This window comes from Petromyzon marinus, chromosome 33 (genome assembly GCF_048934315.1).
Source record: "Petromyzon marinus isolate PM22_M1 ecotype Great Lakes invasive population chromosome 33, UKy_Petmar_22M1.pri1.0, whole genome shotgun sequence".
Lineage (NCBI taxonomy): Eukaryota > Metazoa > Chordata > Hyperoartia > Petromyzontiformes > Petromyzontidae > Petromyzon > Petromyzon marinus.
In genome coordinates, this window is record NC_133699.1 from 9,313,021 (window position 1) to 9,338,742 (window position 25,722).

At 52.0% G+C, this 25,722-nt stretch overlaps 2 protein-coding genes across 6 annotated transcripts in view; one reads left to right on the top strand and one right to left on the bottom strand.

The window, feature by feature from the left end:
* LOC116948402 (uncharacterized) lies at positions 1-16,145 on the bottom strand. 4 transcript variants are annotated; one of them, XM_076071501.1, is made up of 12 exons: positions 12,493-12,857; positions 11,161-11,281; positions 7,919-8,077; positions 6,292-6,334; positions 5,732-5,908; positions 5,115-5,272; positions 3,671-3,753; positions 2,856-2,990; positions 2,459-2,628; positions 2,085-2,195; positions 1,825-1,941; positions 1-843 (listed from the first exon to the last, which is right to left on the bottom strand). In XM_076071501.1, the coding sequence occupies exons 3-12, from the start codon at positions 8,041-8,043 to the stop codon at positions 598-600; spliced, it is 1,365 nt and encodes a 454-aa protein (XP_075927616.1). In that variant the 5' UTR covers positions 8,044-8,077; positions 11,161-11,281; positions 12,493-12,857; the 3' UTR covers positions 1-597. The 4 variants fall into 4 exon arrangements, with proteins under 4 accessions (XP_075927616.1, XP_075927615.1, XP_075927614.1 ...); XM_076071500.1 differs by lacking the exons at positions 11,161-11,281; positions 12,493-12,857 and adding an exon at positions 16,006-16,145; XM_076071499.1 differs by lacking the exon at positions 11,161-11,281 and having other exon boundaries at positions 12,493-12,854.
* The window catches only part of LOC116948400 (uncharacterized), an 18,815-nt gene continuing 8,271 nt past the window's right edge, over positions 15,179-25,722 (top strand). Inside the window, exons 1-4 of one of the 2 annotated variants that reach the window (XR_004403801.2) lie at positions 15,179-16,259; positions 21,171-21,376; positions 23,335-23,493; positions 24,646-24,924. Coding sequence is in view for 1 of the 2 variants with exons in the window: in XM_032965028.2 (XP_032820919.1) it covers positions 15,970-16,259; positions 21,171-21,376; positions 23,335-23,493; positions 24,646-24,924 (934 nt within the window). In the remaining variant the exon portion in view is untranslated. The remainder of the gene's footprint in view (positions 16,260-21,170; positions 21,377-23,334; positions 23,494-24,645; positions 24,925-25,722) is intronic. The other variant, XM_032965028.2, reaches the window with a different exon arrangement.

Consider the following 25,722-nt stretch of genomic DNA (forward strand, 5'->3'; position numbering starts at 1 on the left):
TAATGCTGATCACTTTAATGTTCATGGCCATTCGCAAACTTAACAACACATTCATCTTGATTTGAAGCTTCCGTGACCGCAGGAATCCATACTCTTTGGTTCTTTCGGTAAAGTCACGTAGGTATAAAATAAATCACGACGTTTCGGGCGCAACACAAGCATCCAACAACACATTCTCATAAGGGAAATGCTAAATAGCCGATCTCTGCAATTCCCATGCCTTCTCGAATCACGAAACACATCGCGCAAACCCACACACGTCCATACTGAGAAACAGCAAAATGTATAAAATATAATTTTTTATCGTGGCTCTTGTTTGGATGTGTCAGCTCAGCCCTCTGACCGCTCAGCCACGCGGTTACCTCTTAAGAGTTCTGAAATGTAAAAAAACACTGAGCTGACAATTCTATGTCTACGGCTCCGTGACATATGAAGTTTATTTCGGGCTCGATCATTTGACGTTTTGTTCCACGTTCTTAGGAAATTAAATATCGTGCCGAACCACACACGGAACAGCTCAATAACACATCGGAGAGCCACGTGGCACAACCACGATAACCCAAGGATCAGCGAGCGTAATCGCACAAGGGCAAGGCCCTATTTCACAGCAGGAATAGTTAACTTCACCAACACCCGCGTGCTCCCCTGCCTGCCTGACCGTCCGCCCTGGCCTGACACGGGGGGCAGTGGCGGGCGAGGGAGGCTTCCCGCGGGGGCCGAGCTCCGGGGGGCCCGGGGTCCCCACGGCTCCGTCTTGCGGGAGCGGTCGCTGGACGCCGACGGTGCGGCGTGGCGAACGGAGCGCACGGCGCGCAGCACCTCCATCCTCTCGAGCAGGCACTCCTGCGTTACGCGAAAGAGGCCAACGACAACTTCGGTGGAAGCGGGCAGGTGGGTGGACGCAGAGGGTCAGGCACACTGAGCCGGCGACCGCTGAGATAACCCACGAGCCCAGACACCTTGCTAGAGAAACGATGGTGGCCTGTGAGCAAGAGTAACCAATGAGGGGTAGCCAATGGAGGGAATATTTATCGCCAAAGTGGATGTCCTTACCCCCTTACCGCCCCCGCGGAGATGCAGTGATGAAGTCAGTTTGCACACAAGCTAGACGGAATGTTACATCGCAGGCTCACGAGTAATGGAGTAATGGCGACAACTTGGGGAGGCCTTCATCCAGCAGTGGATTGATCATGGCTGGCAATGATGATGATACTCATCTCCACTGGGGACCTTAGCCAGTGGAGGAAATGCCACGAATAGAAGAGCCCGGGGGTTTTACTGACTGCATTAATTATCATTGAGGGCACAATTAAAATCAACCGCGCGGGTCGTTACGGTATTTTCAAGGATTTCTTTTTTTTACTCCTTCCTACCAGACTTTTGTTTCAGGGCCATGTTATTTTTGCAGAACGCTGCTAAAAACTGTTTTTGTGCCCACGCCCTGATTTAAGGGTTTGGGTCTCGTTAAATAGCGTTTCATAATAACTCCTCCTGGACGGTCATCACGAGCAAAAGCCTGCCGATCTGTCGCATCATCCCGCTGCTGATTATTTTGTTCGTGATTCCTTTTCGAAATCTAAAACGAAGAAAGAAACAACAATGTAATTATAGCTGCATCATGTGACCACACCTGTGTATCGACGTACCTGTAGCTTGTGAGTACACCAGGATCACGTGATCGCATACACACCTGCAATGTTTGCTCAAACGTGTATCATGTGGGCACACACCTGTGTCTAAACACATCTGGATCGCGTGATCACACCTGCACCTCAATACGCCTGCATCGTCCACTCACACACACCTGTGATCGTGTGATCTCACCTGGACCATGTCTAGCTTGGAGAAGGAGTCCATGTCCTGCAATGAGCCATATTGACGTAGGTAGCAGCTCTCCGCCAGGTTATCAATCGCCATCAGCATTGCGCCCAACTCCTGGCCCTATTGTGCAGATCCAGGACGTACATCAGTGTTGATTCTCGACATCAGCATCATCATCATCATCAGCAGTGGAGAGGTCATGCTTGATGGTTGTAGGCAGATCGTCTGCATGGTTTCTGCTGGAGGGGGGCGAGGGGACGCACCTGGGTGTGGTGCTGCTGGCGCAAGGCAAGGAGCCGCTCCTCGGCAGCGCGGCATCGCTCCTGCGCTCGCTCCCTCCGAGAGCGCAGCTCAGACATCTCCCCGTGGATCACCTGCATGAGCGAGAGACAGAGAGAGAGCGAGACGGAGGAAGAGCATGAGTGAGCGAGAGAGATGGTACATTTGTGCGTGACGAGACCCCCACCGTGACGCTACCCTCATCCCACTTTCACAGTCACCCCCACCATGACCCCACCCACATGACCCCACCTCTGTGACCCCACGGTGACCCCACCCACCCATAACCCTCACCCCACTGTGATCCTACCCTCAACCCCACTTTGACCCGCAGTGACCCCACCCCCCGTGACCCCACCATGCTTGTGTGGCTGAAGCCGCGTGTGAGCTGCGCGAGTTGGAGCTGAGCCTGCTCCAGATCACGTCCCAGGTCTCCCAGGCGGCCGAGCAGAGCCACCCTCGCTGCCTCTAGCCCCGTGTGGCGGCGGATGAGGCCGGAGGCGTCGTGGCCATCGCCGCCCGCATCCCCTGCGCCACCACGATGCGGTCAAACAATCAATCAAATCTGTTGTTATATAGTTGTCCTTACCCCTCACCTACGATGAGCATAGTTGACTACGTACGGTGCGAAAGAAGTTCAACATACATATCGCTACTTTCAGAGCAATTTTGGTTGTGGCGGTGAATTCATCTCTATCCCTACTGTCCCAACACACACCCCCCATTAACTACTGGTGAGTGCATACACCGCCCACCTTCCACTCCCACCACTGCCCAAACAAGCTGAAGTCTGTGTCCTGGAGGAAGGGACGGGCCGACACAGAAAGAGGCAGGGCCTAAAGAAGGGGCGGGGCCTAAAAAGGAAAGGTGCCGGAAGAAGGGGGTGGAGCCTAAAGAGAAAAAGGGGCAGGACATAAAGAAGTAGGAGCGGGACCGAGAGAGGCTGAACCCTTTTCATTTAAGGTTACAAAAACACAGAATCAAACATGTGCAGCAGGCAGCAAATCTTTGCTGCCACAGATGTGGCCACGGGCCAACTCGGTTCTAAATTCCATGAATCAATAAACCATTTCATCAACTCGTTCATTTACAAAGCACCCAATCAACCATCGTTCCAGTGACAGGCGGTGGAAATTCCACGTTTATGATGGCAGGGTGGAGTTAATTCCGAACGAGAGCCACTGCAGAAATAATTTGTTGAAAATACTGTATTGCCGTTTCTCAACGTAGCTGGTTGCGTGCTGTTGTGCCGGATGGCCGCGGTGTCCTGAGAAGGCACTGCACAGGGATCGTACACGTTGGTGCGTCGCGTGAGCGAGCGCAACGGGACTCGGTGAAACACGATGCGCCACGAGCACCCACGTTGTCGGTTGGCTCCCATGACGTCACAATGAATAATTCACATGAGCACCTGCCGCCTCCGCCCAGGTGGGCGCTCACCCGCGGGCATTGTGGGCCTGTGAGTAGATGGCGACCGCTTGGCAAAGACCTTCATCCAAAAGTGATCATGGCTGATGACGGTGATGGTGATTATGGTGATGGACATTGGCAGCTGGAGGGGGCTGCAGACCTTCGGGGAAGCGATCGAGAGCATCTCTGAGGAAATCTTCGTACACCTTGCACCTGCCCGTGGCCCTCTGAAGCTTCTGGCACCTGCAACCCGGCGGAGGTAACAGATAAACGTCAACATTTAATCCAGCGGCTCACAGCGCGTGAATCGCCGCTCAGGGGGCACAGAGCTGCAGAATGGGTACCATGCAGGAGAAATTACTAATCAAGGGCTCGGTAGCTTGTAGTTGGGACGTCCCTCTCGAGTCAGTGCCGCTGTTGCAGGTAAAATCAATTCTAGATGAAATAACGCACATGACAGCTGCTGCCACCGCTTGAAATTAGGTTAAAGTGCCTTGTCAATTCGCACGAGCTTGGGGCGGTGTTTGCCTTCGAAAAGTGTTCCCGAGCGTGAGCAGGTGTAAAATTCTGTATTCCTATGCCAGGGGTCGGCCATCCCGCAAGAGCGGCCTTCTGTTGAGCTCCTGCACAGTGGCGTCTCGTCCTGCAAGACGCGCAGAAGGAGGCGACGGAAACAAACAGCGTGCGCATAGGAAGGTCAGGTTTAGGTGTGCGGAGATGCTTTTTTAATTTAGCCAGGTAAAGGCCCACTGAGCTACGTGGCTCTTTTTCAGAAGTGACCTGCCCACGAACGATGGCTCAACGTGGGAATGTATAGCGGACAAATACTCTGAACGCGCTTTGATAATTATAGATGTGGAGGGAAAAACCGGAGGAGCCTGAGAAAAATCCACCTGACCACCAGGGAGAACATGCAAATATACAAGCATCAAGGTCGGGATTGAACCCACGACCTCCAGTATACCAGGTGAGGAAGTTAGCATCTTGCCACCTTGGCGACATGCAGTTGCACTCAGGTTACCGCGTGGACTCTCCCTTGCCCGTTGCTCCTCTCTCACTCGACTGATGCACTCCCCTCCACACACTCCCCACTCCGCCAGCCAAAGATTTCTTCTAGAACCGTGGCTCAATGGGAGGTCGCTCATTGTACTCTTCATCCCCGCCCCCCACCCCCCCCCCCATCGCATGGACCTCTCTCCCCCCAGTCATCCATGCTGTTGGGTTCCTTCCCTTGTTCAAGTCCAGGCACGAGACTGTCTCTTCCCCAATCGCTATGACTGACCCCCTCCATAAAATAAACATGCCCACTGTTGCTATGCAGTATGGTCAGATGTGGACGCATTCAGACATTGCGATATGAATCCACGTCGTATTGTATCTTTTTTATTCTACATATAAGCGGTCACCTTGACAGGTAGACTTCGGACAAGGGGTCACCTTCATCAGTGGACAGGTAGGCTGGAGGTAAGAGGTCGCCTACAGCTGATGCTTCAGATTAGGGTTCACCTGCAGCAGGAGTCAGATCGGAGGATTCATGGGCTCAGGGGGTCACCACCTGCAGCAGCTGCAGCAGCTGCAGCAGGAGGAGGAGGAGGAGGCGTCACCTGCACTGCAGCTGCATGAGGAGCTCGCGCAGCTGCTCCGCTTCTCCTCGCGCCGCCTCCGTCTCCGCGCGTTCCTTCCGCTGGCGCGCCAGCGCACGCCGCGTGCGCGCGTCCTGCTCACGCAGAACCTGCTGCAGCTGCAGCGCGCGGTCCTCTTCCTGCGCGTGTGCACACACACACGCGCGCACACGCACGCACGCGCACACACGCGCACACGTACACGATGATACGCGCACATACGCGTAGATGCACGTGTGTATACATACCGACAAAGATCCCCGTAGAGCCTTAGCAGACACACACACACATAGGCACACTCCATTTCCTCTTGCCCCACGTCCCACGCGCCTTAATGAAGCCGCATGCCCTCAAAGACCAAAAAAAAAAAAGATCCCCAATGTACCCTTAACAGACTGTTGGGGCAAGTGCAGTTAGTGAGCGCCTATTAAGGCTGGCACGGCCACACAAGGGTGGCGGGTTGGTGAACGCCAAGCTCGGCTACCTTTGTCTTTCCAGTGGTGATAGTTTTGCACACCGCATCAGTTGACCGACGACTAGTTCTGCCGATGTTAAACCACGGCCGGGAATCGAACCCATATTAGCCGGTGTTCGCTGACCTCTCTGCGCCGCTGCTGCAGCTGGCGCCCACGCGCCCCGCACTCCTCCATGCGCCGGCGAAACCTCCCGCGAGCCTCCTCCAGCTCCGCGTCGATGCGCCTCCGTTCCACCTCCCGTCGCAGGAGCAGGGTCTCCTGGGGGGCAGCCCCAGGGGCCTCGAGTAGGCGGGAGGGGCCCTGGGGGGGTAGCGGGGGGGGGTAGAGGGGAGAGAGAAGGGGAGAGGGGGGAGGCAGATGGTGAAAAAACAATGAGAAGTATCGCAACTAAATAACTGATAAGCTGAGCATTAATCAGATCGTGAGTCCACTTGGTATGAAAGCTAAAAGTGATTTCCTGTACAAGAGTTATTTCATGCACAAATAATGCTGTCGGTACTCGCCTGTGCCAATGTAAAGTCCACATTCCTTTGTCGGTAACCAGTATTTCCATAAGCCAACCACAATTGGTGCACCCTTACCATGCGATGCTCATTGTAACTGCCTCATAGAGACGACGATGATGATGTTGAGATGTTGATGATGATGGTGGAGATGATGGAGGTGGATAAGATGATTTTTACCTCCTTGACGACTGGAAATTTTCTGATATTTTCATCTTCATCTCTGCAAAAGAAAACGATCAACATAAATATATTCATAAACAAAGCAAAGATCAACCGTGTAGTTCATAGACTGTTGGAGCAAAGTGATATAAAGGTTGTTTCAAAAAATGTTAACACTTACATGAGACTATCGTTTTTAATGGAGAAAAGAACAATACTATACTGTAACATGATAACAAATGTATGTTATTATAATAATATTTTCCCCTTTTTTCTAGCAACAAAACAGGTGTTAAGATGTTAAAACACCAAACTGAAACCTCTTACAAGGAATCATGTCGTGTTTGATGTTACCGCATGCTAGAAAATAACGTTACATTAACAACTGATAATGTTATCAAATAAGAGATGTTGTTTGTCGAGTCATCACGTGACTGTGTCAATGACGCCGCGGTGGTGAGATGTTAACTACCTTGCCTGCTATACAGGAGGTCATAGGTCTAATCCCGACTCCGATTCCTGTATATTTGGAGTTTGCGTGTCTCTCCCCTTGGTCGTGTAAATTTTTCTCCGGGTCCTCCGGTTTTTCCTTCCACATTTAGAATCAACATCACGCGTTTAAAGTATTTGGCTGATGTATTTGTCCACGTGATAAGCCACTTCATTGGGATATCATATGTTGCCAGGTCATTTCTGACAAGAGAGCTACATAGCTCAGTGCACCTTACCTGGTAAAATAAAAAAATAGTAATAGCTTTAGTAAATGACAGCCTCTCTCATTACGTCATGACGAACGTGATTAATTATAAAGCGTTGCTGCACATACATTCTTCCTCATGGGAAGTCGCGAATAGGAACTTGGTGATTATGTCATTGAATTTAGAAGCCCTCGCGTGTCTATATATGGGCCCCATGTGTCAAGTGAAGGAAGGAAGGAAGGGTTCTGCCGATGATGATGATAACATCCTTATACTGGCTGACAATTTCCACATACGTCCAAAAACTAAAGACAAAAGTCCCCCCCGTGGAGCCTTATAGAGGCAAAGACCCCGCATTCAGGCTTCCAGACCGAGCAAGTGACAAGTGATGTTCGCGAGCACCTATTAAGGCTTGCACACACCACGCGAAGGGGAGAGCGGCGGTCAGAACCACGCACGGTTGCGCCTTTTCCTACCAAGTATCGATGTTCGCACATCGTGCCGGGGTGCTCGTTTAGGGCTGAGTGGGTATAGAGCAGGCACCATAATAGTTTCATACATCGCTTGTCAGGGGCGGTGTGCATCAAACCCAGGAATACGGACAAACGACTGCTCCCCCCAGAACAAAGTGCTGTTAGCGAGCGCCTATTGCCGCTTTGTCCGGATTATAAGACGCCGCAGAAAGTAATTCGCACCACAAACTTGTGCACGGTGTCAATAAAGCCATGTAAATAGGGTAACATATCGATCGGGTGACGTCGTGGACCCTCCCCTCCCCCAACTCTTGCTTTGTGATAACACGGTGGAGGGGGGGGGGGGTGCACGGTACGGCGCACTACAAAGACAAAGATCCCCCGTGGAGCCTTAACAGCATGTTGGGGCAAGTGCTGTTAGCTGAGCACCGACCTCCGCACACAGCACGGTACACGCAACACCAACACGCGCACCTTCCTTCCCCGAGCTGCGTCACGAAGATGTTCCGTTGCTCGAGCCTCCTGATCTGGAATTTCACTGGCTCCACGTCGCTCCTCTTCTCACCCTGCTCTTCCTCCTCGCGTCTCACGGCGTCCATGGCTGCCAGCCCTACGGACGCGGCGCTCCGTGCTCTGCGAGAACACCGGAAAGTAAGACGCACCCCTCCTGCCCGCCCGCCTGCCCGCCCCTCCCAAACGTTTGGGTCAATTTGAAAAAAAAGAACAGGTCCCTGCAGGGTGGGCTGGTAGGACAAGTCTCTGCGCTGTCTATTGCTGATTTTACACCCAACAGCACGAGATTTCACTTCGTTAAAGTATTGAAAGGGGACGGACGGACGGACACATTCATCTATTGCAGGCTGGTACACTCAGTTTACAACTTCGTTCCTACCAGTAAAACATTGCCCTTACGTGTATGCATCTGTTTAATTGCGACGTGGGTAAATGTATAGGGGAACAATGACATCTGTGAAAAAAGAGCTTTGTGGGTCTTCGGATGCATCCAGTATTACTACTATAATAGCTCAGAAATAAATGTGTAATCCGCAGTGACGTCACTCCACACGCTGCATCATCCCCCCCCCCCGTCATTAATAATAAAATAATCATGAGCGAGTGGATTTTCACACTCACGCGGAAGAATGTCGAGCGGAAAGATATTTTTTTCGCAAAGTCGCTTCAAATATGACGTTTCTTTACAGAAAGTGACGGTAAAAAATAAATATACGCAGCACAGTGCTGCATTCGTACGTGACGTCACTGCAAACGAGCCCCTCCCCCCCCCCCCTCATTAATAATCATGAGCGGGTGGATTTTGATACTCCCCCAGGTCGAGCGGAGACACATTTTTGTTAAGCAAATCCTCTTTAAATGTTACGTTTCTTTCTTGAAATGTTCTCAAATAAATAATTCTACGCAGCAGCAACAAAGTGATTTTCGTGTCTTTATGTATTTCTTCAGCACTTGAAACAAAAGGTAAGTCACATTTTTGCTTTTAAATTATGAACAAACTGAACAAACGCTGGCGAGTTGCTGAACAAGCATTCACTTGACATGTCGCTGGATTATCTACGGCGTCATGACGAAAATGTTGCATTGAACATGGCTCTGCACGACATCAACAAGATTCTCAAACAACATGGACTGAATATTCTTGGTTCTTTCGGTAAAGCCACGTAGAAGGGAAACAATAAAATAATAAAAATATAAAACAATAAAATTTTCACGACGTTTCGACTGCAACACAAGCAATCATCATCAGGTGTGAAAACCACAGCAAGAAAATTTGAAGAAAAAAAATTATTGCTGTGGTTTTCACACCTGATGATGATTGCTAGTGTTGCAGTCGAAACGTCGTGAGAATTTTATTGTTTTATATTTTTATCATTTTATTGTTTCCCTTCTACGTGACTTTACCGAAAGAACCAAGAATATGAATCCCTGCAGTCACGAAAGCTTTAAATCAAAATTTAACATGGACTGTCTTGCGCATCAATTGGTATTCCGCAACCGATAGGACATCCAATCGAAGCTCAGCTATACAACGGAGTACAAGAAGAACAAGAAGCTGAAACGAGAATTTGCTCCCTTAATGGGCAATAGTTTGAAGCTTTCACGGCAATAATGAGAGCTGTCGACGATGAGCATGTCCACAACATACTTCTATACTTAGATAGTCCTGGCGGCTCTGGAAAGAGTTTTTGGTACTCCACGCTGCTCTCATTTGTTCGTGGAAAAGGTCAAATCGCTCTTCCTTTTGCGACCACTGGAATCGCAGCGACTTTACTGAAAGTCGGACGAACTGTGCACAGCGGATTCAAGCTTCCAGTTCCCCTCCTCGAAACATCTTCTTCGTTCATGAGACGAAATGACGATGCTGACAAAGCATGGCCTTCGATGCATCGATCAGCTGTTGCACTATTTCATGCAGATTCTACGGCCGTTTGGTGCAAAAGTCGTCGTAATCGGTGGCGACTTCAGACAGACTTTGCCGGTTGTAGCAAAAGGCACCCGTGTTGATGTCACCGAGTGCTGCATCAAATCCAGCGTATTATGGCAGCTTTTGACCAAATTGACTCTCACGGAAACCCTTCGGAGTGATGGTCAAAATGAGCATAACAATTGGCTGCTGAAAGTTGGATTGGGAACTTTGCCCGAGATATCTGGAGGGCCGTTAGGTTCCATTGAAATTCCACCTCAAATGATAACGGTTGATGATCTGGTCACCGCAATTTACGGTCAGAACTTGCGACACATGCCTGCCGAAGAGCTTGCGAAAAGAGCAATTCTGGCACCTACCAACAAGGGCACTTTCGAAATGAACCGAAACATCATCACACCGCTGTCCGGAGATCTCCGAATTTATTACAGCTCTGACTCGATCGTGTCGGAAGATCCTGCGGATGCATTAAATTACCCTCCAGAATTTCTTCACGATCAAACGCCTTCAGGAATGCCGCCACACACGTTGGCACTGAAGACAGGCGTTATCATCATCATGCTGCTGCTGCGAAATCTGAACCTGAAGAACGGTCTTTGCAATGGAACGCGTTTGATGGTCAAATCATTACAAAATAACTTCATCACCGCAGAGATTGTATCGGAATGCAACCGAGGCGAAATCGTCTTCATCCCGAGACTCGATCTAGCTCCAAGTGACGTCACTCTTCGTTTCGTGCTGAAACGACGACAAATTCCGATAATTCCTGCGTATGCGATGACGATGAACAAGTGCCAGGGTCAGACTTTTGAAAATGTGGGGATTTATCGCAATGGACCCCGCATTTTCCCATGGACAGTTGTACGTGGCTCTGTCCAGATCTAAAAATCCTCAGCGGATCAAAGTGTTCATCAAGGATAGTCATCTGCAGGGAAACCTTTTGAACAGTGATCAGAGATTCACACAAAATATCGTCGACTGAGAAATCTTCCAAAGTCCTTATTTTCATTTTTTTTAAGTTGAGAAAAATGTATTTACGTGCAACAATCACACAGGAACAAGTAAATGCACATCTTTAATATTACAGCTTGCGTCCTAGGACGGGCAAAGGGCTAGTAAATGCATATTCTGATTCTTATTATGACTAATGACGTTAACTACCTCGTCATGGTTTACAGGAGGTTGTGCGTTCGATCCAGACCCTGACTCCTGCATATCTGGAGTTTGCATATTCTTCCCGTGATCGCGTGGAGTGTTCCCCCCCCCCCCCACTCACATTTAGAATCAACGTCCGTTTTCACGATGTGTCTGCTATAGATTTCCACTTGATAGGCCACTTCATTTGTGATGGCCAGGTAGCTTCTGAAAAAGAGCTACCATAGCTCAGTGGGCCTTACCTGGTAAAATAACAAATGCATTAGTTACTATTTTTAGTTTTACTTTTGGCTTCGTGTGGTGAGGAAAATCCGGAGACACCGCACAGAACCCCCACGCACTGCGTACGACGGGAGGTCACACTGAGCACTACTCTCGCAGCCCCACGTCTACACAGCACCCGGCAAAGCTCTGGTGGTGGTGGTGGCGGTAGTAGTGGCCATCCATCCAAGTACTAACCAGGCTAAAAACCTGCTTAGCTTCCGAGATCCGGACACAGTCGTGGAGGTTATTCGGCCATAGCCTCTAGCCCGCAGTGTTCTTCACTGCAAGGCCCGCGAAGATACACAAATGTGAAAACACCCCCCGTCGTCATCATCATCATCATCGTGCTGTCAAACCTCCAATGGTTTTGAAATGCGTGGCGGCCCTCACACACTGATGATGTCTTATCGGCGAAAGTGCCCGCTCCCCCCTCCCACCCTCTAAAAATGAGTGACGAACGCTGCCACAGCCCCATATATCTTCACAACGAGCCTCAAAACAGCACTAAAGTCTACCCTGAATCAACAGCAGTTAAAGGCGCCGTTGCCTCTATGGAGTTGAACCCGTGCGTCTCGGACGCGTTCTGTACAACTGCGCACGCGAGTCCGTGGCATACACGGAGAACGCTGTCGAGAAGATAGCACGCAAGCTCCGCAACAGATGGATTCAAGAATCCAAATCAGCACTTCCATCTCCTGGCCATACACCTCTTATAATCTGGGGGATACGGTAACTGATGTCGCGATACGAATGATGGAGTTTGTGTGTGTGTGTAGAGCCGTAGTCGTAGCGGTTCGTGTGCTGTGCGCTACGAACCCTGGCGACCCGAGTTCGATTCCCGCTCACGGCAAACACGAGTGACGATTATCCAAACCGGTCCTGGGCCGCCCCTAGGTTGACTCGGCCTCAAATGTGTACGTGGGACCCCCCTCCCTCCCTCGTGTGCTCGTTAACAGCAACTTTCCCAGCAAGTCTGCTCAGGCTATCCGGGGTATCTATGTCCTGTGTCCGGCAGCCGGTGCCTTGTTCTTGATGATTTAATTCATTAATGCGCAGTCGACGCCGCCGCACGTCTCGTACCCTCGCGTGCCGTGAGCGGTTCTCGCGACGCGAACAAACAACAACAAAAAACAACAACAACAAACGCTGCCAGTGGGTCTGCGGGCCGACGATGCTGCTGTTTGACAACCTGCTGGGGTCGTTTTGTCTTCTGCTCGCCTCTCCTCCTCTCTCGCTCCCGTGTGCCCCGCGTCCTCCCGTTGTTGGCGGTTGGTATGGGAGCGGTGTGGCTCGGGTTGGTATGGGAGCGCTGTCACTCCGAGGCCAATGGCAGCCGCGCTTACCAACAACCACGAGACGACCTCCACTGGGCGGAGCGCGGCATCGCTCAACACGCACGCAAGGCGCACTGCAGCTCGCTCGCTCGCCCGCCCACCCACTCACTCATCCACTCACTCATCCACTCACTTCAACCACTCACCCATCCATGTCACTCTCTCACTCACCCACCCAAGTCACTCTCCAGCTCCCCCACCCACTCACTCACCCACTCACCCACCCACTCACCCACCCATGTCACTCTCCCACTCACTCACCCACCCACCCACTCACCCACCCAAGTCACTCTCCAGCTCCCCCACCCACTCACTCACCCACTCACCCACCCACCCACTCACCCACCCATGTCACTCTCTCACTCACCCACCCAAGTCACTCTCCCGCTCTCCCACCCACTCACTCACCCACTTACCCACCCACTCACCCACCCATGTCACTCTCTCACTCACCCACCCAAGTCACTCTCCAGCTCCCCCACCCACTCACTCACCCACTCACCCACCCACTCACCCACCCACTCACCCACCCATGTCACTCTCCCACTCACTCACCCACCCACCCACTCACCCACCCAAGTCACTCTCCAGCTCCCCCACCCACTCACTCACCCACTCACCCACCCACCCACTCACCCACCCATGTCACTCTCTCACTCACCCACCCAAGTCACTCTCCCGCTCTCCCACCCACTCACTCACCCACTTACCCACCCACTCACCCACCCATGTCACTCTCTCACTCACCCACCCACTCACCCACCCACCCAAGTCACTCTTCCACCCACCCACTCACCCATCCACTCACCCACCCACCCAAGTCACTCTTCCACCCACCCACTCACCCACCCAAGTCACTCTTCCACCCACCCACTCACCCACCCACTCACCCACCCAAGCCACTCTTCCACCCACCCACCCACTCACCCACCCAAGTCACTCTTCCACCCACCCACTCACCCACCCACCCAAGTCACTCTTCCACCCACCCACTCACCCACCCACCCAAGTCACTCTTCCACCCACCCACTCACCCACCCACCCAAGTCACTCTTCCACCCACCCACTCACCCACCCACCCAAGTAACTCTTCCACCCACCCACCCACCCAAGTCACTCTTCCACCTACCCACCCACTCACCCACCCACCCACCCAAGTCACTCACCCACCCACTCTATTCTTGCCGCATAATGGCAGTAACGTGTTCAGGAGCCAAATTCCAATGTCGAGGTCTGATGGCCACGAGAGGACTTCGGGAAAGAGTTCGTGTCGTTTTGCTATTCCTCCGTTGAAGGAGCGCAGACTAAAGTGGGTTTCTCTATAGTTTACATTACTGCATATCGTTACTCCCTAATACTGTTCACACGATCCAGACCTAACATCCGTGGTTCGAGAGGCGCGAGCAAAACTAAGCGAAAGCTTCGGGCCCAATACGGTCAGTGGCCCTGGGGGTGCACCAAATATTAGCTCAAAATAAAATCATGCGATATGCCTATAATCGTGACAATATAATTACGACAACAAACCGATCGCAATCTCTCCTCGTCTTAATCATGCCCGACGCGTCGCTCCCTATCTCTCTGGCTGCTCTGTGCTTCCAGTGTCCAGGGGCCTGCTGAAGGCGCGGCTCCGGCTGGAGCACGCATACCACACACATGTCGGTGATGTGCACGTCTTCTTCGAACGCTGGGGAGCCGGACAAGCCCCTCTCTGTACCAGCGTGGACGGCACCCTCGTGTTCACCTTCTGAAGCGGTCGCTCGTCACCGTGGCGTGCGCGATGACCACCACCACGTGACTTTTATTTCGTGTTGTGCGCGCTGCATTTAGCGCCACAGCGCGTGGATTTGTAGCGATTATTTGTATGTTTGCTGGTGACTGTGTATTTCATATCGGAATCGCCTCCAGTGCTGTTGCTGCTGGCGGCAATTAAAGTTGTTTAAAAGTCAACAGTCTCTCTCCTCTCTCGAACTGCATCCCTGTATGTAACGTGGCACTTCACACGCACCGTACCTAGGGTGCCTGCTCATCTCAAGCACACTCCATCTCGCTCGCATCTGCATCACCGCACGGCTCTGTCGTTACCGTCCTCACGACTACATGTGCGTCTACTCCTCTCTATCTATGCTGTCGTCTCACGAGGCATTTACACAATTACACGTGAATCCAAAGTTTGCGGGAGGGTGCGGTGTAGATATGAGCATTGGAGAGAGACAAAGACGGCCGGGGAGCTATTCCGGCCACGCCACCCCGTCGTCGTGTGCCCGTACCGACCGTCGTAGGTGCTCGCTAACAGCACTTACACCCAATATTCTGTTAATAAAGGCTATCCGGGAGGTTCTTTGTCTTCTTTCTGTATATATATAGATGGTCGCACCGAGCCATATATAGCGCACAACCAGGTTTGTAACGCGCAGCCTAGAGGACGGACTGATTCTCCCTTTGTGAGGCTTCGCACACAGACACAAAGACAAAAGAGTCACCGTAGAGCCTTAAACAGTGAGTAGCACCCATGAAAGCCGACAACGGCAACACGAGGCGGTGGGTGGCCAGCACCACGCACGGCCGCCTTTGTCTCCCGAGTGGCGATGTTAATGCACCGCTCCAGGTACTCATTTGAGGCTGAGGCGACCCTAGGAGAGACCCGTGACATCGTTCAGATATTTCGTCACAGATGTTGGTCAAGTGCGGAAATCGGAACGCGGGTTGCCGGGTCCGCAACGCCGCGCGCTAACCATTGCGCCACCGCTCCCCCGACACACACACGCAGACGCGCTCACACATACACACGCGCTCACTCACACACACTCGCTCGCTGCCTTTATATGGAAACTGAAATCCGTGACGCGCTACAATACCTCGAAGCGCCTGTCGGCATGAACCAGCTTGCGCTGAGCCAAAAATACACAGAGAGAGAGATGCACACGCACGCAGATAGCGTAATAATAGATGGAGAGAAATACACGCACACATACAGAGATACAGAGACACGCGCGGAGATATACACACACATGCAGACACGCATATAGATACAAAGACACATACAGAGACCCACGCACACATAGACACAAAGAGAAATACACAGTCACACACGCATAGAGAGACAGAGAGGCAGAGAGACAGATACACAAATAAAGACACACACACGCAAGCAAAGCGACAGACACACAAATAAAGACAGCCCGATACAAAGACAAAGGCAGGTACACAGACACACACCGAGGCAGCTACACGGACACAAAGACACACATCGACTGCCACCGTCATCAATCCTTCTGCGCTCCCACCCTACTTGTCGGGACGTCGCATCTCCCGACTCCCGCCTATAGGCGATGCGCCCTGCGCCCCGCATGAGCGGCATGACTTACACTCACTACCTCGCGCTCATCCGCCGCTCATCGGGAGCGAACCCAGGGAGCCGAGGACAGGGTAACTCTGCCGACGACGACGACGGCGGCGAGGCTCATCCTTCGGCCGCTGCGACGGTGACGGACAGCGAGGAGCGACGATCTGTCAGGGGACGCGAGGAGGAGGAGATGGTGATCAACGGAAGGATGAAGGTTGCCTTCCCAAGCGACAAGGCGAATGAATGTACCTCGCCCGCATCGGCCGAGTCTTGCGGGTGAGTGAAAAATCGGCGTTGTTGCTCCCCCCCCCCCACCAGAATGTGCTTTTGTCGGTTGCACCGCGTGATGTTCGGCATGATGTCCGACGCTCCGCGCCACGAGCTCCACGTGAGCGTCTTTAAGGGACTGTATTGAGCAAGCAGCGTTGTATAACGCGTTGCTGGCTGCTGCTGATGTCTGATGTTGTTGCCGGCCGATGTTTTTGATATGTGCTTTGGTCCTCGAGTAAGACCGGAGTGCCGCGCAGAAAGCTCAACACTCGTTGCATGCGAGAGGCATTTGGATGAACAAGCTCACCAAACTATGCACACGCCGTGAATCCCTCGAGCGCAGAGGAGGCGGGCAAGCGCGCTGCACTACGAACCCCTGGGTCCTGAGTTCGATTCCCGCTCGAGGCCACCACCAACACCAGCGACAGTTATCCGAATCGGTTCCCAGCGCTCCCCTAGGTCTACCCAGCCTCAAACTAGTAGCTGCTACGATTGTGTGAACATTGCCATTAGGTGTACAAAAGGCGGGCGGGCGTAAGTGTTGGCCCGCTCGCCCTTCCGTGTGCAGTGTCGGCTTTCAAAGGTGCTCGCTTACAGCACTTACCCCAACAGTCTGTTAAAAGCTACATCAGGGGATATGTTTGTCACGCCGTTATCGACGGGCACGTAACGCGTGACGTTTTCAGGCCCATTATGTAATTCGATTGTTGTGTACGCGCCCATACACAACGGGCCTGTGCGACGTGACATACACACGCGGGTCCCCTGCACGCCTGGGTCACGTGGTGCCTCGCATCGGCATTCCCTGTTTGCAAATCACCAAAATGAAGGCAGCAAGCAAGGGTTGGTGGACCACCGCACGGTGATGTCGCGGAATTCTCTTCCCGTGCGGGAGCGTCGATGAGGAGCCGTAACCCTGGGCTCGCCGTGAGACGGCAGCACAGCCAAATGCGGGCTCCACCTGTTCGCTCTGTTCTGGGATAACGCGTTTCACCCTCGCACGCGTGGGTTTTTTTTTCTTTCTCCGGGTGACCCGGTTTCCTCCCACGTGTGAGCACTCCCTCCACCCCTCTGAGTCGTCCTCTCCCTCCACCCCTCTGAGTCGTCCTCTCCCTCCACCCCTCTGAGTCGTCCTCTCCCTCCACCCCTCTGAGTTGTCCTCTCCCTCCACCCTTCTGAGTCGTCCTCTCCCTCCACCCCTTTGAGTCGTCCTCTCCCTCCACCCCTCTCCGAGAGCGAGCGAATATCGAGGCGGCGGCGTGTTACAAGTTGACATCATGAGTGCAGCATTGTTTCTCAAGTAGGGAGAAAATATTTCGCCGTTGCGTATCATCGTTGGCCATCATCTATAGCCACTTCTGGATGAAGGCCTTTTTCCCTCCAGGCCGACGTCATGCCGTACGAGTCTCACGATGCCACACTCCGTCTCGCGCGCGCGCGCATGACCGAATCAATGCCAATCCCTAGTTTCTGGACAATGGAGATCTCGGGGGTTGTCAAGAATGTCCATGCCGCCCCCTCAATTAAAACAATTCATAATGATTGAGTGACAGTCGCAGCTGAAAGGCGCTTGCTCTCTTCTTCATCGCGAACCCTGCAACACCGAGCGCGCCGGTGTGTGTGTACGCTCACATCTCAGCACGTTCGTCAATAACACTGTGGCCCTTAAAAGGAAACAAATATATACACATGTAAAATATATATATATATTTATACAGTGTATATTTAAGATAAATAATAATAGGCGACGTTTTGCGCAATGGCCCTTCTTCAAAACAAATGTGCTAAGGGAAGAATAAGCATATGTGCTATGAAGAAGGGCCATTGCCCGAAACGTCGACTTTTTATTACATGTTTACTTTTTTTAGGATTAAAGTGTTATTGACGAGTGTTTTGAGTGTTGTTGTTAGCGCAGCAGCAGCAGGAGCAGCAGCGTCAACTAACGCGTGTTAATTTATAGCAGAAGCCATCGGTGCATATCACGGCATATAAATGATAGAGAACTTATAACATAGTCCGTAGGCATATTGGCCATCCGAACTGTGGACCGCCGTGCTAGATATCGGTTCGGAGAGCCCAGGCGAGGCCGGTGGACCAAAGCTCTACATTCGGTTTATTTATTTTTTCAAAATAGAGAAGGGGCTTATAGGCTTCTAATGAATGCTTCCATGTGGCATTCGAATTAGTTGCGACGTTTGATGTTTGAACGTTATGTAAAGAATCAAACATGGCGACAAAACACAGTGCCATGTACCATACACTTGCTTTGCATTTGAAAGGCGAAAGCCACCGACGAGGCGAGGGTGACGCCGCTGTTACTGCTGCAGCTGCCGCTGCTGCATTTTTAAATTAAACAATACATCCTCGGCGTGTTCTGGTTGAGATGACATCTCCACCAGCTGATCCCCCTCTCCCGAGAGGATGTGTGACCCCGAGTGACCCCCCTCCACTTATTCTGTCGAGCCCCCCCCCCCCGCCCGCACACAAAGACAAGGATCCCCCGTATAGCCTTTAACAGACTGTTGAGACAAGTGCTGTTAGCGAGCACCTATGAAGGCCGCCATGGCACACGAGGGAGTAAGTGTCCAGCACCCTACGCTTGTGTAGCATGATGGGTAGAAGCGTATGTGTGTAAAATATATAAGCAAGAACTTGGAGTCCTTGATAAGGCTCCCAGGGCGTGCAGCGAAACGTCGGGACATCGTGCAAACCCGAAAACACATCTTAGAGCAATACAGCACAACCCCGAACACCCACGGAGTGCCAAACGACTCCCCATATAACGTGAATGGGAGTGCCGCATTGTACGATGTGTGTTGCTATGTTTGATGCTTTATACACGTTCAAACATCGACAACATATTAAATAACTGTATTACTACGTCCTCCTTTGTCGGCAACACATTCAGTCATTTTCAAGAATTGAAAATAATACTTTTGTTAGTAAATATATTGTCGATTTTTGAACGTACGATATATAAACAAAACTAATACCATGCCATAGTAATCTGGACAAGATTTCGTTGGGGTGATGTAAGCGTGACAATGGCACTGTGTGTGCGTGAGTGATGTGTGTGCATGAATTGTGTGTGTGTGCGTGAGTGATGTGTGTGTGTGTGCGTGAGTGATGTGTGTGTGCATGAATTATGTGTGTGTGGGTGAGTGATGTGTGTGTGTGCGCGATGTGTGTGTGGGTGAGTGATGTGTGTGTGTGCGTGAGTGATGTGTGTGTGTATGAGTGATGTGTGTGTGCGTGAGTGAGTGATATGTGTGTGTGTATGAGTGATGTGTGTGTGTGTGCGTGAGTGATATGTGTGTGTGTGCGTGAGTGATGTGTGTGTGTGCGTGAGTGATATGTGTGTGTGTGTGCGTGAGTGATATGTGTGTGTGTGTGCATGAATTATGTGTGTGTGTGTGCGTGAGTGATGTGTGTGTGTGTGTGTGCGTGAGTGATGTGTGTGTGTGTGCGTGAGTGGTGTGTGTGCGTGAGTGATGTGTGTGTGTGGGTGAGTGATGTGTGTGTGTGCGTGAATTATGTGTGTGTGTGTGTGCGTGAGTGATGTGTGTGTGAGCACGTGGGCGATGAGTGTGAGGACCGGTAACGTGGCGGTTAGCGCGCGCTGCGCCTCGAAGCCGGCGACTCGAGTTCGAATCCCGCTCACGATCAACACCAGTGACGATTATCTGAATCGGTAGTGGACCTCCCCTAGGTAGACTCGGCCTCAAATGAGTACCTGGTGTGTAAACATCACCACCGGGGAGACAAAGGCGGCCAGGCGTAGTGTTGGCCACCCACCCCCTCGTGTGCCGTGCCGGCCTTCATAGGTGCTCGCTAACAGCGCTTGTCCCAACAATCTGTTAAGGCTATACGGGGGATCTTTGTCTTTATCTTGCCTTTGAGGGCACGTGGCTTCATTGCCACGTGGGGCAAGAGGAAATGGAGCGTGTCTGTGTGTGTCTGTGTGTGTGTGTCTGTGTGTGTGTGTCTGTCTGTGTGTGTGTCTGTTTCCCTCTGCACTTCTCTATATCTCGGTGGCACATCGATGCACGTCAAACGCACACACACACACAAAGAAACAACGCCACGAGCGGGCTCCATGTCTGTGTATTTGTGTACAGAGCACCGGGGGGTGACGTGGGATACACGATGTAGCAACAGACGTCACCACTGTGACATTCATCCAAACACGCATGTGCATTCCAGTGGATTCCCGTGTTTACCATTGGGATGTAAACATTTGACCATTGGCGCTGTGAGCGACCCCCTACACCACAAATAACCCCCGTACAGCCTCGACAGACTGTCGGAGAAAGTGCTGTTAGCACCTATGAAGGCCGGTACGGCGCACGAGGGGGTGGGTGGCCGGCACCACGCCCGGCCGTCTTTGCCTCCCCCTGTTGCTGATGCTTACACACCGCACCAGGTGCTTATTTAAGGTGAGTCCCCCTCGGGGATGCCAAAGGATCGGTTCAGATCATCGTCATTGGTGCTGGTGGCCATGAGCGGGAACCGAACTCGGGTTGCCAGGTTCATAGCACAGTGCACTAAACACCACGCTACCGCTGCACCCTAATGCATCCAGAACACACGCACCTGCCTTCATCCAGCAGTGGATGGATCATGACTACTAATGATTATGATAAGCTCCTTAAACCGCTATGCCTGCCACATGACCGCACCCCTGTGTAGCTCTGCTGGGCGTGACTTGTTGGGGGTTTTCCGCATTCGGAGGTAGGATGTCCGTGTGTCCCCCCATCTTTAAAGGGGGGGGGGGGCGTCTACGTAATCGATGACAGATATAGTTGCAATTCCTCGTCGATTATTTGACTTCATCCACACATCCTCCGAGCTCTGGTGGGGACCGTGCCTAGAGCCAGTGCCGTGTTAACCTGACCTCACTACCCGCTGCGGCTGCAGGCGCAGTGACCCTCTCCTGCTCGCGATAGAGGCGGGAGACGCTGAGGCCCTGAGAGGACTGCTCAGGGTGGAGAGGGACCTGGGCCGAGACCTGGAACCGAACCTAGGCAGCAAGGACCAGGGGCCAGAGAAGGCCTCAGGCTGGATGAGTCTTCACGTGGCGTCGTGGCGAGGGGAGACTCAATGCCTACGACTGCTCCTCAAAGGTAACGGAACAGAAAACAAAAAAAAATTGTCGGCTCGTACCTCTTTTTCCACTGCGCAACCGAGCCACGCTGCAGCTATGCCGAGCCAGGCCGGTGCGGCTCAAGACGCGCCGGGTTGATTTTTCCATTGCAGAAGCTGAACCGTGCCGCTGCCATTGCGCGCGATGAACGAGTCGCGTCACGGTGACCTCGCGCCCCCTGGCCCTGATCTGGCCCCGAGCCAGATTAATATATTTTGCGAGGCCAGTAAAGTAAATCACGGTTTGGTGTACGATCAGCATTGAAAGGAGCCAGCAGGGAAAAAAAACGCTCCTATTGTTGGCTCGGGTCAGGGTGCGCTCGTGTTAATGGGGTATCACTGATTCCGTAAACACAAGTCAACATGAACAACAATAGTGATGACCTTGGTCCTGGAAACACTCACGAAGTCTCAAGGCTCTTATTTGACCGGTCCTGCTATGTTGGGATGTTTTTTTTTTTATTTTCATTCACGAGTGATGCGTGCGTGTGTGCGGGAGGAAGCATATACGAGGGGGGGGGGGTGGTAAAGCACTCAAAATATCCGCACAGATGGATTTAAGGAAATGGATCAATTAGCTCAGCTCGTGTGCAGGTGTGCTGGGTGGATCAGTATGACATCGCAGCATTGGACTGACCAGGGCTGCCACTGCTGATAATTATAATGATAATAATGAAAGATGCGCAAATTCTAACACACGTTTTGCGTCAATTATGAAAAATTCCATGAGCCAGAGAAGTCCACGCGGCGGGGAGTGAGGAAGCCGCTGTTGTGGGCTCCCATGATCGGTTCTCCCAGCCTTGCGTTGTCCTGTGACGTCCCCAACTGCATGCTGAACACACTCTAAACTAAACTTTTCTTTTTATTTACCAGCTAAGGCCCACTGAGCTATATAGTTGTTGTTTTATCATAATAGACCTGGCCACAAAATTATAGCTCAAGCAAGTGTATATATCATCACTTGGGCATTTATAGCAACCAAAATATACTCTAAATGTGGAGGGAAAAAATGGAGGATCGCACTCAGCCCCCCTATCTATGGGACCTTTTTTTCCACTGTCAAAATAATTATAGAAAAAAACATAAGAATATGCTGTACCCTCTCTTACAATAAGACGGGTATTCACAAGTCAGAATTAATACAAATTGTAATGATGCATATATAATATTATACGCATCATTTCATATCATGTATGATGCAGTACCAGGTTCAGATTGCATCATTCATTGTTTTGCTCAAAAATAAGCAAGCACTCATAGATTTATTCATAGATCCAGTCAAAGATGTATTTCAGTAATTTCTGGTTTAAATTGAGATCCCTTCCCTTTATAACTCACTTATCCTCCGCCATTCCCAAGTCAAGGGTCGTACATACTGACCCAGTGGCATATCTTGAAAACTAGAGGCAATCAGAATTAGTCAAGACGAACTACGTTTATTTCGGAAGCATTTTGGCTATAGGCCAGTGTTATCAGAGCATGTTTGTTTGCATGTTTTGCCACGAGTACGTGTGGTCAATGCAGACTTGGCGCCCTGCAGTAGTTATCTATTTGGTGTTTGAACATCTTAACAGCTTCTGCTTGATTGTTAGCAAGGGTGAAACCAATTATTATTATTTTTTGCACTCGGCCCTGCTTTAATTATCATTCTTAAATATGTCCGTGCCAATTTGAATGTTGGTCACGAACACCTTGTTCTGTGCATTCTCCAGTCGCCTGGGTGAACAGTGAGCTCGGGTTTGGCACAATCCTGGCCAGATGGCTCAACAAACTTCATCAACTAACTAGGGCTCACGCTTGCCTAGAAGAGGGTGGTGCGACTCGCGTATCACTCCGCACATTAATTTCGCTGCAATCAAAACACCACCAATGCCCCCCCCCCGTGCAACTCGCCCGTTCCCCTCCTCTGCACCTCCCCCTTCCCACTCCCCTTTCCCAGAGTTCCCAGGCTGGGTGGATCGCCGCACCCTGAACGAGGAGACGGGACTCTTGCTCGCCACTCGCCGAGGTCACGTGGCCTGCATGCGCCTGCTGCTGGAGGAGGGGGGCGCGAACCCAGACATCTGCGCTAACAACCGGGAGACTCCGCTCTACTCGGGTGTGTAGGGGAGGGTGGGGGTGCGAAGAGGGGGTGGGGTAAGCGAGGGCAGGGTGAGGAGGCGGGGGGGGGGGTAAGGTTTGACTGCCATGCAACGAACATTACTCCCTGTGTGGCAGAGTGGCTGGGGAAGTGCTGCCCTCTACGGCGTGGATTCAGACGTCGCTTACAAAGGGATCTCGGAAGCAGTTCTGGGATGCCCGCTTCTGCGCGCGCCGTTCTCTCACGCGGGAAGGTGGTTGGAGCTGCTCTCTCAAAGTTTCTTAATGGATTTATCACCTCGTCCCATGACAACGATAGATGTGCAATCCAGGGTAACATTGAGGGTGGGGACATCACACAATGGCTGGGTTGCCGAATCAATGTCTGAGCCTCATTAGGTCAGACTAAGGTGCCGCTAGGATGAAAGGACTCCGCCTGGTTATTGCTAAAGGGTCTACAGTTATATATTTCGTTATTAACCAGGTGATAACCGAATGAAACTGGACGTCTGTCCAAAGTGGTGTCCGTAAGGTAGGTGTCTCACGTTGCGTGTGCTGCGTTTTGTTGCCGCAAAGCACCGCTGATGTCCCAAGTTTGTCCTGCACGGTATCCACGCCCCAACCTGCACCCCCCCCCCGCCACCCCCCCCCCGCCACCCCCCTCCGCTTCCTCCACCGCACCGAACGAGCTAAACCAGACATGGGCAAAGTACGGCCCCCGGGCCGTATACGGCCCGGGGGCCGTATACGGCCCCGGGCCGTATACGGCCCGTTGGGCTTTTTAATCCGGCCCACCGAACTTGTCCAAATATTATTATTATTAAATTAAATGTTTACCTTTCTCCTGTAATGCCCCCATTTCCCCATTAGATGGCGCACTTTGACCGGCAGTTACGACATGTTTTTGTATTGTTCATGTTCGTGCAATTGGTTAAATTGCCTTGCAAATAAATGCTTTGCTACCTGTTAAAGGCCAAATCCTTTCATGTAATGATTTTTAACACGTCATTTATATTAAGTTCACACAAACACTCCATCCATCTGTTCCTGGCCCGGCCCCTCTGTCACATTTTAGAACCCACTGTGGCCCGCGAGTCCAAAAAATGTGCCCACCCCTGAGCTAAACCGCGGCGCACACACGCGCGCGTGTCGTGTGCCCGCGCGAGCACAGCGTGCGAGCGCGGGGACCTCGCCGCCGCGTCGCTGCTCCTCCAGTTTGGCGCCGACCCGGCCCAGCGCTGCGCGCGCGGCTCCACCGCGCTCCACGCCGCGTCGGCACGCGGCTCCGTGGAGCTCCTCGCCCTCCTCCTTCAGCTCCAGCCCCAGCCAAGGCCGGGTCCCGGGTCCCGCGCGCCGCTGCTGGCCTCCGGCTGCTGCCGCGGCCTCACCGCGCTGCACTACGCCGCGCAGCGCGGCCACGCGGACGCGGTGCGGTGTCTCATCGACGCCGGTGGGTTGGACCTGACGAAGTTGAGTCCGTGAGCCTGGCGGCCAGATTGCAAAGCACTACGTCGGTGGCCACCAGGAGGCGACGGAACGACAGCGGATCCGTTGTCTTTTTCATTTCACGCGACAAATAGCGGTGGCGTTTGTGATCAATCACACGTTTTTAATATTCGAATTATTTTTTCAATCGCGGATTTAAACTAAGCTATGTTGTTTTACGAGGTAAGGCCCGTTTCGCTTCATAGCTCTTTTCAGAAGCGACCCGGCCACAAATGATAGCTCAACGAAGTGGCTTCTAACGTGAAAATGTACAGCAGGCAAAATTTCGAAACGAATGTATCTGAATGTGGAGGTAACATCCGGAGAAAATTCCACACGACCACGGGGAGAACATGCAAAATACAAATATACAGGCGTCAGGGTCGGGATCGAAACCACGACCATCCTGTAAATCAGGCGAGGTAGTTAACATCTCGCCACTTTGCCATCAGCCTTAACGCCTGCTGATGTTCGAGGCGTTAGGTCTGGTCTGTCCTGCGCGATCCCACTCTCCCACACGCAACTGGAAAACCGACTCGGCCGAAACGAAATCGGTAGCCGACTCAATCCGGAGTCACGAGGAGTGGCTCGCCACTGAGAGTTGACAGGAGCTGGATCCTTGTTCCCCCAGAACGTCGCCTCCCCCTCACCTCCTCTTCAGCCTCAAGACTAACTGCCGTCTCTCCCCTTCTGTTTCCTGCAAATAAATATGCCCGCTGTTTCTGTAGAGTGTCTACAGATGCGCTCGCGTGGAGACGCTATG